The sequence below is a fragment of the Suricata suricatta genome, chromosome 6 (genome assembly GCF_006229205.1).
Source record: "Suricata suricatta isolate VVHF042 chromosome 6, meerkat_22Aug2017_6uvM2_HiC, whole genome shotgun sequence".
Classification (NCBI taxonomy): Eukaryota; Metazoa; Chordata; class Mammalia; order Carnivora; family Herpestidae; genus Suricata; species Suricata suricatta.
In genome coordinates, this window is record NC_043705.1 from 119,516,480 (window position 1) to 119,531,139 (window position 14,660).

General features: G+C 38.5%; 1 protein-coding gene across 1 annotated transcript in view; it reads left to right on the plus strand.

The window, feature by feature from the left end:
• The first annotated feature begins 60 nt into the window (after positions 1-60).
• CPLANE1 (ciliogenesis and planar polarity effector 1) overlaps positions 61-14,660 on the plus strand; it is a 134,672-nt gene continuing 120,072 nt past the window's right edge. Inside the window, exons 1-5 of the mRNA XM_029940985.1 lie at positions 61-388; positions 8,265-8,391; positions 10,876-11,011; positions 11,129-11,248; positions 11,909-12,141. Of these exons, the coding sequence (XP_029796845.1) occupies positions 8,311-8,391; positions 10,876-11,011; positions 11,129-11,248; positions 11,909-12,141 (570 nt within the window). The 5' untranslated portion in view covers positions 61-388; positions 8,265-8,310. The remainder of the gene's footprint in view (positions 389-8,264; positions 8,392-10,875; positions 11,012-11,128; positions 11,249-11,908; positions 12,142-14,660) is intronic.

Genomic DNA, 14,660 nt, shown 5'->3' on the forward strand with positions numbered 1-14,660 from the left:
GCCCTCCCGCCGCAGCATCCGCAGGCTGACGGAGGCGCGGGAGCTCCGGGGGCCCGGGTCGCCCTCCGGCCGGCGTGGGACCCGCCACGGTCCGCGCCAGCCCTGGGGGTGGGGGCACTCCCCCTGGGCGTCTCCCCCTGACCGTCCCCGTGCGCGCCGCGCCGAGCACCTGGCGGGGGAGACGGCTGCCCTACCTGCCAGCCTACGCCGCAGCGTCGGGTGGGAAACCCCAGAGGGTCTCTGGAAACGACCGATGATTTGTGCGCGGTGGTCGTGGCGAAACTTCTGTTTGACCTTCTTTGGTATGAACTGGGCGCTGAGGAATGGACGCGATTTCTTAGACTCATATTCTCTGGAAATTGTATTCGCCAGTGTGTTTTGAATAAAGGTACTTTTTTAGGATAAACTTCTATTTTCCCCCCTAAATGAGGGAGTTTATTTTTTATTTCTTTTTTCCATTAATTTATTGTATGTGTTTCATGATGTTTGTTATCTGTAGCTTTAGCGTTTTGAGTGCCAATTCACCATGAAGCAGAAATAATCTTTGCCATCTAACAGGAGGCGAGGACATCTCTTAGAGTTCTGAAAGATGAAAGACCATCCATCATCAAAGCCTGTAGGACTCTGTCTTCAACATCTTGAGCTGCCTTTTTATCCTTTACATTTTAGTTGCGAGGCTTATATACGGCGATATTTTTGGAGCAAATTCCTGGCATAAGTACTTAGGTATATACGGTATCTGTCCTTTCTAGGAGAGGTAAGGACTTTAAAAAATACCCCAAAACTCATAATTACCAAATCCACCAAAAATAACATTAATTCCTCAGTAACATCTAATACTCTGTCATATTCCATTCTCCTCTTTTTTGAATTTGAAATTCAGGTTTACAGAAAAAATGCAAGAATAATACTAAGGAAGTCCTGTAAGGTTACCCAGTTAAACCCCTGGTTTATATTTTGCCCATGCTTTTTTCTTCTCTTTATACTTGTGCATGCACATTGTTTATTCTGAACTATTTGAAAGTGGATTGCGTACATCATGCCTCTTTCCACTCTTACATAAACAGGTACATTTATCAAATTCAGGAAATTTAACATTGATACATTACTTTTATCTTTGCTATCATCCGTATTTCCAGTTATGTCAGTTGTCATAATATCCTTTATAATAAATTTTCTAGCACATGTTCAAGTTATTTTATTTCACTTAGTTGTCTTATATTTATCTTCTTGGAGTGTTCTTGAGCCTTTGTTTCTCATGATATTGATATTTTTAAGGAATAAGAGCCCATTTATATCATATTCTTCGATATGACTTTCCTCATGAATAGAGTTAGGTTTGAATTTCTTTGGTTTGAATACTACATAAGTAATGTCATGTCTTTTTCAAATTCTCACAATCTTAGAGGAGCATAATGCTTCCCTCTTATAGGTTAAGATGATATCCCTTTACTCCACTATCATTTTTTTTTCCTACTCTTATTTTCTCCTCATTTTCCAATTAAGCACAGTTGACCTTTAAACCACATGGGTGTTAGGGTTGCCACCGCCCCCCTCCATGCAGTTGAAAATCTGCTGACTCCCAAAATACTGAACTACTAATAGTGTACTGTTGGCCATGTCCTACCAATAACAAAAATAACATATTTTATATCTTGTGTGTGTTATATACTGTATTCTCAAAGTAGGCTAGAGAAAAAATTGTATTAATAAAATCATAAGGAAGAGAAAACACGTTTACAGTATACTATATTGGATTTATTTTAAATAGACCAGTATACTTCAAGCCTGTGTTGTTCAAGGGTCAGCTGTAAAATTTGGGGAAATACCTCTAGATTCTGTGTGTTTATATATTTGTTTATATATTTATATTTAATATATTTATATATTTGAGAAAGAGAACCTAAAGGAGGCTGAATGCTCAGCCTGGAGCCCAACACAGGACTCAATCCCATGACCCTGGGATCATGACCTTGAAATCAAGAGTCAGACCCTCAACTGACAGAGCCACCCACGTGCCCCAGTACCTCTAGATTATGTAAATATCCTGTTCTTTATCAGAATCCTCTCTCTCCCTCTGCATGATTTAGCATCCATTGATGGTTCTTTCCTAAGTCAGTTTTTATTATGAATTTTAAAGTAGTGCTTTTCCACATCTACCCTTAAATTGGTGTGACCTCATTTATTCTTTTTTTTGAGTCAAACCACAGTTATTTTATTTTGTATAAACAGAGGAAGAGAGGAAAGTTTTAAACTTCAAGATTTGTTCACCCTTTGTGCAGTTAGCATCCACAAAAGCACACTCATTTGTTATTATTATTTTTTTTGTGGGGGGGGTGAGGGGGAGAGAGAATCTCAAGCAGCCTCCATGCCTAGTGCAGAGGCTGACTCAATCACACCATGGTGAGATACAATTTGAGCCAATATCAAGGATTGGATGCTTAACTGACTGAGCCACCCAGGTGCCCCATATTCTTAATAGATTGTAACCTGTTGTTCATCTTCTTTATTTTGATGCTCAGAGTCTTGCATTTGACTGGGGGATTTGGCCCTTCAATATTGGTCCTGTTTCTTTTGACATGTCTCTATCATGTTTGCTTCCTTAACTTTGGAACAAAATGTTCCAGGTCCATCTGTTTCCTTCTCTTCATGGCCCTGAAATCAGGTGATTTTTCAAGGAGTCCTGGTTTCTTTTACTGAGGAATGGTGTTTAGAAACCAAAATCTGGGTGACGGGTTTGCTCATTGCTACTGGAGTATCATTGCTTCTAGGCTCTTTTAGAAGACAGAGCTAGAAATCATGAGTTTTTATATGGACACTCCAATTCTAATCCAACCCTTTAGGACTTTTTTTTTTTTACACCTTTCCCCATTCTATAATTGTTTCCCCTTCTACAATGAGAATGGTGGCTTCCGTCAACAGCTGGGGGTGTGTGTGTGTATCATGCACATATGTATGCACAAACACATATACATATACATGTATGTATGTATATGTTCATTTGTTCAGCCCTACAATACACAAAAAAATAGCTTCATAATTTTTGTACTCATACCCCTAGGGAAGACAGCTAAGAAGAATTTGACATTGGTTTGTAGTTCTTTTTATCTTTGGTTTGAGAGCAAATAGTCAAAATATTTCTATTTAAAAGTAACTTGGCAGTGCCTGGGTGGCTCAGACTGTAATCTTGCAGTTCTTGATTCTGAGCCCCATGTCAGGCTCTGTGCTCACAGCCCAGAGCCTGGAGCCTGCTTTGGATTCTGTGTGTGTGTGTGTGTGTGTGTGTGTGTGTGTGTGTGTGTGTGTGTTTCTCTCTCTCTCTCTGTCTCTCCCCTGCTCATGCTCTCTCTCTCTTAAAAAATTTAAAAAAAGTTATCTAAATTAATCCTTTTTCTCTTCATTGTGGTTATTTTACTCATTTGAAATCTAGTCAGATTTGTTTCTCTATGTATTTTTATGTACTCTCTCCATTCTTGTTTTTCTTAACCTGATTTCAGAAATCAAAACTATACATAAAGGTATATTAAGAAGTATCCCTCTCTAGCCTTTCCACTTTGCCACCTCCACCAGTTAGTTAGCCTATTTTGCTCATTTTTATTTTCTTTTTCTGTTTCTTTCTGCAAAATTAAATGATGCATGTGCTCTTTTCATCTGCTTACATATAAGTAGCATACTAGGTATACTTTTTTTTTTTAAAGTAAGCACCACATCTAATGGGCTTGAAGTCATGACCCCAAGGTCAAGAGTTGCTTGCTCTACCAACTGAGCCAGCCAGGTGCCCCTATATATATATTCCTTTGCACTTTACTTCTTTCAGTTAATATATTCTAGAAATCAGAGAGAACTTCCTTATTATTATTATTATTATTTCTTTTAGAGAGAGAAAGGGAGAGTGTAAGTAGAGGAGAGGGGTGGGGAGGAATAAGAGAGAAGGAGGGAGAGGGGAGAGAATATCCCAAGCAGTGTCCATGCTCAGTGCAGAACCTGACTTGGGGCTGGAAACTACAACCCTGGGACCATGACCTGAGCCGAAATTAACAGTTGGGTGCGTAACTGACTGAGCCACTCTGGTGCCCCCCAGATCTTCCTTATTCTTTTTGGCAGCTGCTGAATATTTCCAACTGGTTTATTTGAATTAAAATTCAAAAAAGATCTTCATATATTACATTTGGTTATTATGTCTCAATATTACCTCATATTTGCATATATATATGTATATATATGTAATACAATATAACAATTTCTCTCTCTCCCTTTAAAAATTTTTTTAGGGGCCCCTGGGTGGCTCAATCGGTTGAGTGTCCGACTTCGGCTCAAGTCATGATCTCACTGTTTGTGGGTTTGAGCCCCGCGTCGGGCTGTGTGCTGATAGCTCAGAGCCTGGAGCCTGCTTCAGATTTTTGTGTCCCTCCCTCTCTGACCCTACCCTGCTTGCGCCATCTCTCTCTCTCTCAAAAAGGATCCAAAGCAGGCTCTGCGCTGACAGCAGCCAGCCCGATATAAGGCTCGAAATCATGAACTGTGAGATAATGACCTGAACTAAAGGCAGATGCTTAACCGACTGAGCCACCCAGGTGCCCCTCTCCCTCTCCCCTTTAAAATACCATTTATTTGGGGCACCTGGGTGGCTCAGTCGGTTAAGCCTCCGACTTCGGCTCAGGTCAGATCTCACGTTTGTGGTTCGAGCCCCGTGTCAGGCTCTGTGCTGACAGTTCAGAGCCTGGAGCTGCTTCAGATTCTGTGTCTCCTTCTCTCTCTGCCCCTCCCCCTATCATGTTCTGTCTCTCTCTCTGTATCAAAAATAAATACAACATTAAAAAAATTAAAAAAAATAAAATACCATTTATTTGTTGAAGAAACTGTGTCATTTATCCTATAGCATTTTTACATTCTGAATTTGGTTGATTTTATTTTCCTGGTATATTTAATATGTTCCATTTTTTTAAATTTCTTGTTAATTGATGTTTAGAGTCAGACACAGATTAAGGTTCAGCTAAAATTTTTTTTATCTTTTTAAGAATATTTTATAGATGGTTCTGTGTACTTCCTATCTACGTAGCAACATATCAGGAGAAATATGTCTTTGTCTCACAGTAAATTTTTTTATTTGAGAGCACAGAGGAGAGGGAGAAAGAGAGGGAGAGAGAGAATCCACACTGCTAGCTCAGAGCCTGTTACAAAGTTCCCTATCTACTTTGACCTAATAGTTTTAGCAACCACCGATACTGTTGACTAGACCTATTATTTCATCAGGAGCTGCAAATGATGCTTTTCTGATAAAATCATTCCTCTTGCATTTGGTTTACTTTTTAAAAGAATTTCTTTTATTTCTTTGATTTATAATTTTAGTTATATTTAAAATTGATAAATACAGTGTCTTAGGAAGTTATCATTTAGATTATTGGAAAACAGAATGTTAGCAGTAAAATATGAGGATGGCTCATATCTTAATAGGTCCTCTTTGCTCTACTTGAATAGATTTTCTTTTAAAGTTTATTTTATTAAAAAGTTCAGCTTTCTTTTTAAAGATCTTTAATCTTACCAAATTCAACCATTTTGGAATTCATAAACTAAACAGAATTAGGAATGTATAATTTTAAGTGTTTGTTTATTTATTTGAGAGAGAGAAAGCACAAGCAGGGGAGGGCACAAGTCAGGCTCTGCGCTGACTTGTGCTGAGCCTGACTTGTGCTGACAGGAGGCTTGACTCATGAACTGGAAGGTCATGACCTGAGCCAAAGTCGGTTGCCCAACTAAGCCACCCCAGTGCCCCAGGAATATAGAATTTGAAAAAAAGGAGGAAAGAATATGGCTATGATTGAATACAGTTCAGACCAATGACCAAATTACATCATTGTTCAATATTTCACAATTTTAAGAATAAAAGAACATTAACTTTTTTATAAAAAATTTTTAATGTTTGGTTATTTTTGAGAGAAAGTGAGACAGAATGTGAATAGGAGAGGGGCAGAGAGAGGGAGACACAGAATCCGAAGCAGTCTTCAGGCTCTGAGCTGTCAGCACAGAGCCCAATGTGGGACCCAAACCCACGAACCGCGAGATTATAACCTGAACCAAAGTCGGTCGCTTAACCTACTGGGCCACCTGGGTGCCCCCCCCCCAAATTAACTTGTAACAGTCAGAAATTTACAGGAAAATTGCATATATAGTACAAAGAACTTTTTTTCACAAACCATTTGAGAGTGAGTGAAAAACTGATATTTCCTCACCTCTTAATATTTTAGTGTGTATTTTCTGCAAGCAAGGACATTCCCTACAAAAATGGAAGGCACTCATCGAAATCAGAAAATTAACATTCATACATTACAACTGTGTCATCCTTAGTTTCTCTTTCTATTCAAGTTTTGCCTGTTGCCAATATTGTCCTTTATTATGAAAAGATAAAATTTACAATTACTCATTGCAACTTATTTAGTTTTCAGATTTTCCACTTGGGACCCATTTCTTTTTTTTTTTCCCCCTCCTTCCCTCCCTCCCTCCCTCCCTTCCTTCCTTCCCTCCTTCCTTCCTTCCTTCCTTCCTTCCTTCCTTCCTTCCTTCCTTCCTTCCTTCCTTCCTTCCTTCAGAGAGAGTACACAATGGGGGAGGAAGGGGCAGAGGGGGAGAATCTTAAACAAGTTCCATGCTCAGTGGAGCCTGATGTGGGGCTCAATCCCACGACCCTGGGATCATGACCTTAGCTGAAATCAAGAGTCAGATGTTCAACTGGTTGAGCCACCCAGGCACCTGGTCCTATTTTCTTGATCTTTTTCCTGACTTTTATAACCTTGAAACTTTAGAAGTTTTCAGATCAGTTATTTTGTAGAATGTCCCTCAATTTGGGTTTGCCCGATACTTCCTTATGATTAGATTCAGGTTATGCATCTTTAGCATGAATGTCACAGAGAAATTTTTCTCATTCCACCTATTAGGTGATACATGATTTTCATTTGTCCCATTTCTGATAATTTTCATTATGGTCACTGGATTAAATGGAGTCTGCCTGGCTTTTTCATTATAAAGTTACTCTTTTTGTAACTAATGAGTACTTTATAGGGTATTTTTATACTTTATAACAATGTAAATATGCCATTTTTATCAAATGTTTAATTCATTTACTTATAATTCTTTTTAAAATATTTTTAATGTTTATTTATTTTTGAGAGAGAGAGTGTGAGCAGGGGAGGAACAGAGGGAGAGGGAGGCACAGAATCGGAAGCAGGCTTCAGGCTCTGAGCTGTCAGCACAGAGCCCAATGCGGGGCTCAAACCCACCAATGGTGAGATCATGATCTGAGCTGAAGTCAGGTGCTTAACCAACTGAGCCACCCAGGCACCCCTACTTATTCATAATTCTATGGATTCATGTTTTTCTATTTTATTCTATGGATTTTAAATCCATTGCTGTAATTTGTTTTGATCCTGAAACCATTTTCAATGTGGTCATTGGGATTTTTTTCAGTATGGCTTCTGTGTTTTCTCTCTGTTTGGGATCTCATGTCACACTGTGTGACCATCCTCCTAAGGATTCTCCCAAGAATGGAATATTTACTCAAGATTATGCCTTCCTCACCCTGCTCTGACAAACTCTTCTTGGCTTCCACTACGACTAGCTCCATACCCAGCATGGGTACTTGCTATGCATCTTCACGTCATGTTTTCTTGGGGCTTCATCTTTATGTGGGCTAGTGTGGACTTTCTAACAGCTTGAAGGCTCAGGGTAGCTTGTTTATATGGCACTTGAAGGCTTTAAGAGTGTAATTACTCTAGGAGGTAAGGTAAAAGTAGTAATTGCTTTTTATGAGTGAGCCTTGGGAAATATATAACATTATTTCCTTTTACTCTTGGTTAGAATAGTAAAAATCTCACCCACTTATAAGGGATGAGGCATGGACCAGAGCTCTCAATGAGAGAAGTGTCAAAGTCACAGATGAGTATGTAGGATGGGAGATACTGTTGTGGCCTTCTTTGGGAAATACAGCCGATGGCACTGAGAAAAGCATATCACATAGAAATGTTATTGTCAAGATCTTTTCCTACTTTATTTTTATCTGCATAGACTGAGAAACAACTTTTGAAAAAAGCAAATACATTTTGCCTGATAATTCAAGACATAAGATGAGATGCTTTCTTTATATCTTACCTTAAAATGAGAGTTAACTTGAGCAGGTGAAAAAAGTGATTTACCAAAACCTTGTGAACATTCTAAATTAAGATCCTCAGTAAATCCTATGGGCTACTTATTATTATTAATATTATTTACAGCATCTTGTGACTTTTTGCTAAATTGGTCATTGTTATCTTAAGAAGCATGGAGATAAGATTAGAAGTTTTGACCTCAACAAGTATCAAGCAGAAAAAGCCCTGGCCACGAGTCTCCTGGTTAGGACAGGTAGGTTTTTCTTTCTTCATACAATATCAGCTGTAATAATGTGTCTTATGTGTACTTTACTTCTAAGATAGAATGTTCTATGATCCTTTTTTTGATACTACAAATAGGTTTTATTTATTTATTTTTAAGTTAAATTTTTTTTGTGTTTATTTTTTTTCATAATATTTTATTGTCAAATTGTTTTCCATAGAACACCCAGTGCTCTTCCCCATTAGTGCCCTCCTCCATCACCACCACCTCTTTCCCCCCTCCTCCTTCCCCTTCAACTCTCAGTTCATTTTCAGCATTCAATAGTCTCTCAAGTTTTGCATCCCTCTCTATCCTCAACTCTTTTTCCATATGGTTTCTGTCCTTCTCTGCCTGGCTTATTTCGCTTAGCGTGACACCCTCAAGGTCCAGCCACTTTGCTACAAATGGCCATATTTCATTCTTTCTCATTGCCATGTAGTACTCCATTGTGTATATATACCACATCTTCTTGATCCACTCATCAGGTGATGGACATTTAGGCTCTTTCCATGTTTTGGTTATTCTTGACAGTGCTGCTATGAACATTGGGGTACATGTGCTCCTATGCATCCGTACTTCTGTATCCCTTGGGTAAATCCCTAGCAGGGCTTTTGCTGGGTCCTAAGGGAGTTCTATGGACAGTTTGTTGAGGACCCTCCACACTGTTTTCCAGAGCAGCTGCACCAGTTTACATCGCCACAAACAGTGTAGGTGGGAGGGTGCCCTTCTCTCCACACCCTCGCCAGCATCTGTAGTCTCTGGATTTGTTCATTTTAGCCACTCTGACTGGTGTGAGGTGGTATCTCAGTGTGGTTTTGATTTGTGCTTCCCTGATGGTGAGTGATGTTGAGAGCATCGTTTCATGTGCCTATAGGCCATCTGGATGTCCTCTTTGGAGAAGTGTCTCTTCATGTCTTCTGCCCCTTTCTTCACTGGGTTATTTGTTTTGTGGGTGTGAAGTTTGGTGAGTTCCTTGTATTTTAAAAAAAAAAAACACACATCTTAAGCAGAATCACCTGCTCACTGAACACTGTTTTGTGTTGTGTTTTGTTTTTATTTAACTTCTCCAGAAAGTTAAATGGTTTGTGTAGAAGAAATATTTTACTTTCAAAGAACATTTTTGTCCTGTTACAGTTGAGGTTGAGATGGCAAATATCAAAAGGAATTTTTAAATTTAAATGCATTTAACATGCAATGTTATATTAGCTTTAGGTGTACAACATATTCTGTAATTCCATGCATTACTCAGTGCTCATCACAATAAGTATAGTCATCATCTGTCACCATATAACACTATTATAATATTACTGAGTACATACCCTGTGCTGTACTTTTCATGTCGGTAACATACATTTTATGACTGGTAGTTTGTACTTCTTAATCCCCTTCAACTATTTTGCCCATCTCCCCATCACTCTCCCCTCCGGCAACTACCAGTTTGTTCTTTGTATTTAAAAGTCTGTTTAATTTGTTGTTGTTTGTTCAGTTTGATTTTTAGATTCAACATGTAAGTGAAATCATGGTATTTGTCTTTCTCTGACTGACTTATTTCACTTAGCATTACACCCTCTAGGTTCATCTGTGTTATTACAAGTGGCAAGGTCTCATTCTTTTTTATTGCTGAGTAATACTCCATTTTATGTATACCACAGCTTCTTTTTGCTATTTTAAACATTGTTTTAACGTTTATTTATTTTTGAGAGAGAGAGAGAGCATGAACCAGGGAGGGACAGAGAGAGAGAGGGGGACAGAATCCGAAGCAGGTTCTATACTGACAATAGAAATCCTGATATGGGGCTCGAACTCATGAACCTTGAGATCATGATCTCTGTTGAAGTAGAGGCCTAAACAACTGAGCCACCCAGGTGCCCCACCTTTTTTTTTTAAGTTTATTTATTTATTTGAGAGAGAGAGTGTGTGTGCGTGTGCAAAGTGGGGAACGGGAAAGAGAGGGAGAGAGAGAGAATCCCAAGTAGTCTCTGCACTGAAAGTGCATTTTTGATTATCAGAATTGGAAGAAATGCTTGTAATTAAAAACAGAGCACGAGCAGGGGAAGTGCAAAGAGAGACAGAGACACAGAATCCAAAGCAGGCTCCAGGCTCTGAGCTGTCAGCACAGAGCAGTGTGGCGCTCACACCCACAAACTGTGAGATCATGACCTGAGCTGAAGTCGGACACTGAACTACTTAACCGACTGAGCCACCAAGGCACCCTGACACTCTTATAGTTTTATAGGTCTAAAAGGTCTAGAGACGGTCATTAGGTCATCTCACCTAGTAATTGTAATAAATATTTTAAGATAGAATGAAACATTTCCAGGTTACCCAATCAATTTTATTATTGTTTTATGATTTGTGGTACAAATGCGTAATCTTTCTTGAATGTCACTTTGTTTTCCTTTCTGGGATAATTTATTTAGATTAGAAGTTAAATTAACTACTGCCATCTCTTAAGTGTCATTTTTTTTTTCTTAGGAAAATGAAGCTGTTTTCCTTTTGGATAATAAATATATAAATGAAATTAATTTGCTATCAGGAAGAACAAAGAAGAAAATTCCTTGTCTGCAGCCTTTGTTGAAGGATGCTATTGTCCTAACAACATCCAGTAATGGTTAAGTAGTACTGATATTTACAAAAGGCTAGATTAATTGTGTTTATTCATAAAAATTTGGGGTAATATTAAGGGAAATATTAGATTATAACTATTGTATTTCCTTTTTGGAAACAGATGCCTGGCTGGGTGGGGTACTCACTACAGGGGAGCTTTTTCTTTGGAACAAAGATCAAGATTGCTTGAAAACTATACAGGCTGCTGAAAAGCCTAAGAAAATGATTCAAGCTGCAGTAGGTAGGAATTTTTTATTTGTTTAAATTGGTTTACTTGATAAATGGGAGGAAAAGAAGATGAAATATTTTCCTATACTATTTAAAAAAATCTGTGTGCATAAATATATCTGTATATATAAAATATATTTTTTAATTTTTTTTTCTTATATATATATATGATTTTTTTATGGTGTTTGTTTTTTACTATTTATTTAGGGAGAGTGCCCACAGGTGATTGGGGGAGAGGCAAAGGGAGCGAGAGAGACAGAGACAGAAAGAATCTTAAGCAGGCTCCATGCTCAGTGCGGAACCTGATGCAGGGCTCGAACCCACAAACCATGAGATCATGGCCTGAGCTGAAATCAAGAGTTGGTCACGGAACTGACTGAGCCACCCAGGCACCCTGGTGGTGTTTATTTATGATACTTAGATTCATCTTGAAGAAACGTCTGGCTTGCCTAACATATTTGATAAGTGGGTTCCTAATATCACCTAACAAGTACATGCTAAATGTTACTATTATTTGTACTTTTAATTTATTAGTAGTGCCTTAGTTTTATCCTGAATGGAAAAGAAACATCATTTAGGTTTCTTATTGTCAGGATAGATAAATTATGTACTTTCTAGGAGGAATTCAGATTTCAGAGGATTAATTGCCTTTTTTTGTTTGTTTTTTTTAAAGCAAACTCTTTGAGACTGTACTTGTATGTATATGAAAATGGGAAAAGAGTTCTGCTTATAACTCCTTCTGGATGGATATTTCTTTGGGAATATTTGGAATTCAAGAATATCTTATCTTCTAAGAGCCCTTCATTGGTAGGCCAGTGGTCCCAGATCATACCTGAAGAAGCAGTTCATTTGCCTTCTAATGAAGATAAAGAAGCTGCAGTACATGCTGTCTTTATAAAAAATGAGGTAAAATCCGAATCAGACAGGGTATTATAGAAGATGAGATCTCAGACTATAAGAGCAGACACTTTTAGGGAACCTGTTGAGCAGAGTGTGTAATAGCATTGCTATGTATCTTTAATCATTAATTGTCACAGTAATTGCAAAATTATTGTGGAAAAGATATTTTTGCATTTCTTGGTCATGTATTTTAAAATGTTTATTAAAAATAGTTTGAACTCCACCAAAAAAGTACTACAACTGACAAATGAATTCAGTAAACTCAAAGGATATGAGATGAATATATAGAAATCTTTTGCATTTCTCTGCACTAGTAGTGAGGTAGCCGAAAGAGAGATTAAGAGAATAATTTCATTTATAATTGCACAAAAAAGAATAAAATACCAAGGAAAGGTCTGTACTCTGAAAACTATAAAACATTGACAAAAGGAATTGAAGGTGACACAAACAAGTGAAAGATTTGTGGAACATGGGAAGATACTCATGCTCTGGGATTGGAAGAACCATATTTTTAAAATGTCCATACTGTCCAACACAATATATAGATTTAATGCAATCCCTGTCAAAATGCCAACATTTTTCAAAGAACTAGAACAAATAACCCACAATTTGTATGGACCATAAAAGACCCCAAGTAGCCAAACCAATCTTGAAATAGAAGGACAGAGCTGGAGGTAGCACAGTTCCAGATTTTAAGACCTACTACAATACCTAGTATTCAAAACGGTGTGGTACTGGCACAAAAATAGACACACACATAGCTCAATGGAACAGAAATAAACCCACGTGTATATGGTCAATTAATCTGTGATGAAGGAGGCAAGATTATACAATGGGGAAAAATCTCTTCAACAAATGGTGCTGGGAAAACTGGACCACTTTCTTATACCATATGTAAAAATAAACTCAAAATGGATTAAAGACCTAAATGTGAGACCAGAAGCCATAAAAGTCCTGAAAGAAAGCATAGTACTTTCTTTCACATCAGCTATAGAAACATTTTTCTAGATACATCTCTGGCAAGGGAAACCAAAGCAAAAGTAAACTTTTGGAACTAGACAAAAATAAAAAGCTTTTGCACAGTGTAGGAAGAAACCATCAACAAAACAAAAAGATAGTCTACTGAATGGGAGAAGATATTTGCAAATAATAATTATATGCAAAGTATGCAAAGAACTTAATTCATCATCAAAAAACCCCACAAATAACCCAATTAAAAGATGGGCAGAGAGCCTTTTTCCAGGCGGCCGAGAAGATGGCGGACATTCAGGTGCGGGCTCCTGGCCGCCGCCGAGGTGGCGGGGCCGCTGCCGGCCTCAGGGGCGCGTCCTGGAAAGAAGGACCCGTGTCCCAGTTTGGGGGTTAGTGCCAGGCGGCCTCGATTTTCCGGACGTTAATTTGAACAGAGGGCGAGTGTCTTTGAATTAATCTAATTACCGCCTAAATACTAGAGTCTCTCCACATGGAGTTTAGGGGAGGCTGAAGCCTTTAAGGAGTGGATTAAAAAAAAAATGGGCAGAGAACTGAATAGACATTTTTATTTATTTTTTATTTTTTTAATAGTTTCTTTTCAAATTGGTTTCCGTATAACACCCAGTGCTTCTCCCCACAAGTGCCCCCCCACTATGACCATCACCCCCTCCCTCCCCCTCCCCCTTCAGTCCATGTTTCCTTTTCAGTATTCAGTAGTCTTTCATGATTTGTGTCCCTCACTCTCCCTAGCTCTCTTTCCCCCTTCCTCTCCCTATGGTCCTCTGTTAGATTTCTCCTGTTAGACCTGTGAGTGCAAACATATGGTATCTGTCCTTCTCTGCCTGACTTATTTCACTTAGCATGACACTTTCAAGGTTCATCCACTTTCCTACAAATGGCCATATTTCATTCTTATTGCCATGTAATACTCCATTGTATACATATACCACATCTTCTTGGTCCATTCATCAGGTGAAGACAAACAGATGCATGAAAAGATGCTCAGCATCACTCATCATCAGGGAAGTGCAAATCAAAACCACAGTGAGATATATCATCTCACACCTGTCAGAATGACTAGAATCAAAAAGACAAGAAATAACAAGTATTTGGCAAATGTTCGGTCAATTAATTTTTGACAAAGCAGGAAAGAGTATCCGATAGAAAAAAGACTGCCTCTTTAGCAGGTGGTGCTGGGAGAACTGGACAGCAACATGCAGAAGAATGAAACTAGACCACTCTCTTACGCCATACACAAAAATTAACTCAAAATGGCTGAAGGACCTGAATGTGAGACAGGAAACCATCAAAACCCTTGAGGAGAAAGTAGGAAAAAACCTCCTAGACCTCCACCACAGCAATCTCCTACTCGACCCATCCCCAAAGGCAAGGGAAATTAAAGCAAAACTGAACCCTTGGGACTTCATCAAGATAAAAAGCTTCTGCAAGGCAAAGGAAACAATCAAGAAAACTAATAGGCAACCGACAGAATGGGAAAAGATAGTTGCAAATGACATATCAGATAAAGGGCTAGTATCGAAAATGTACAAGGA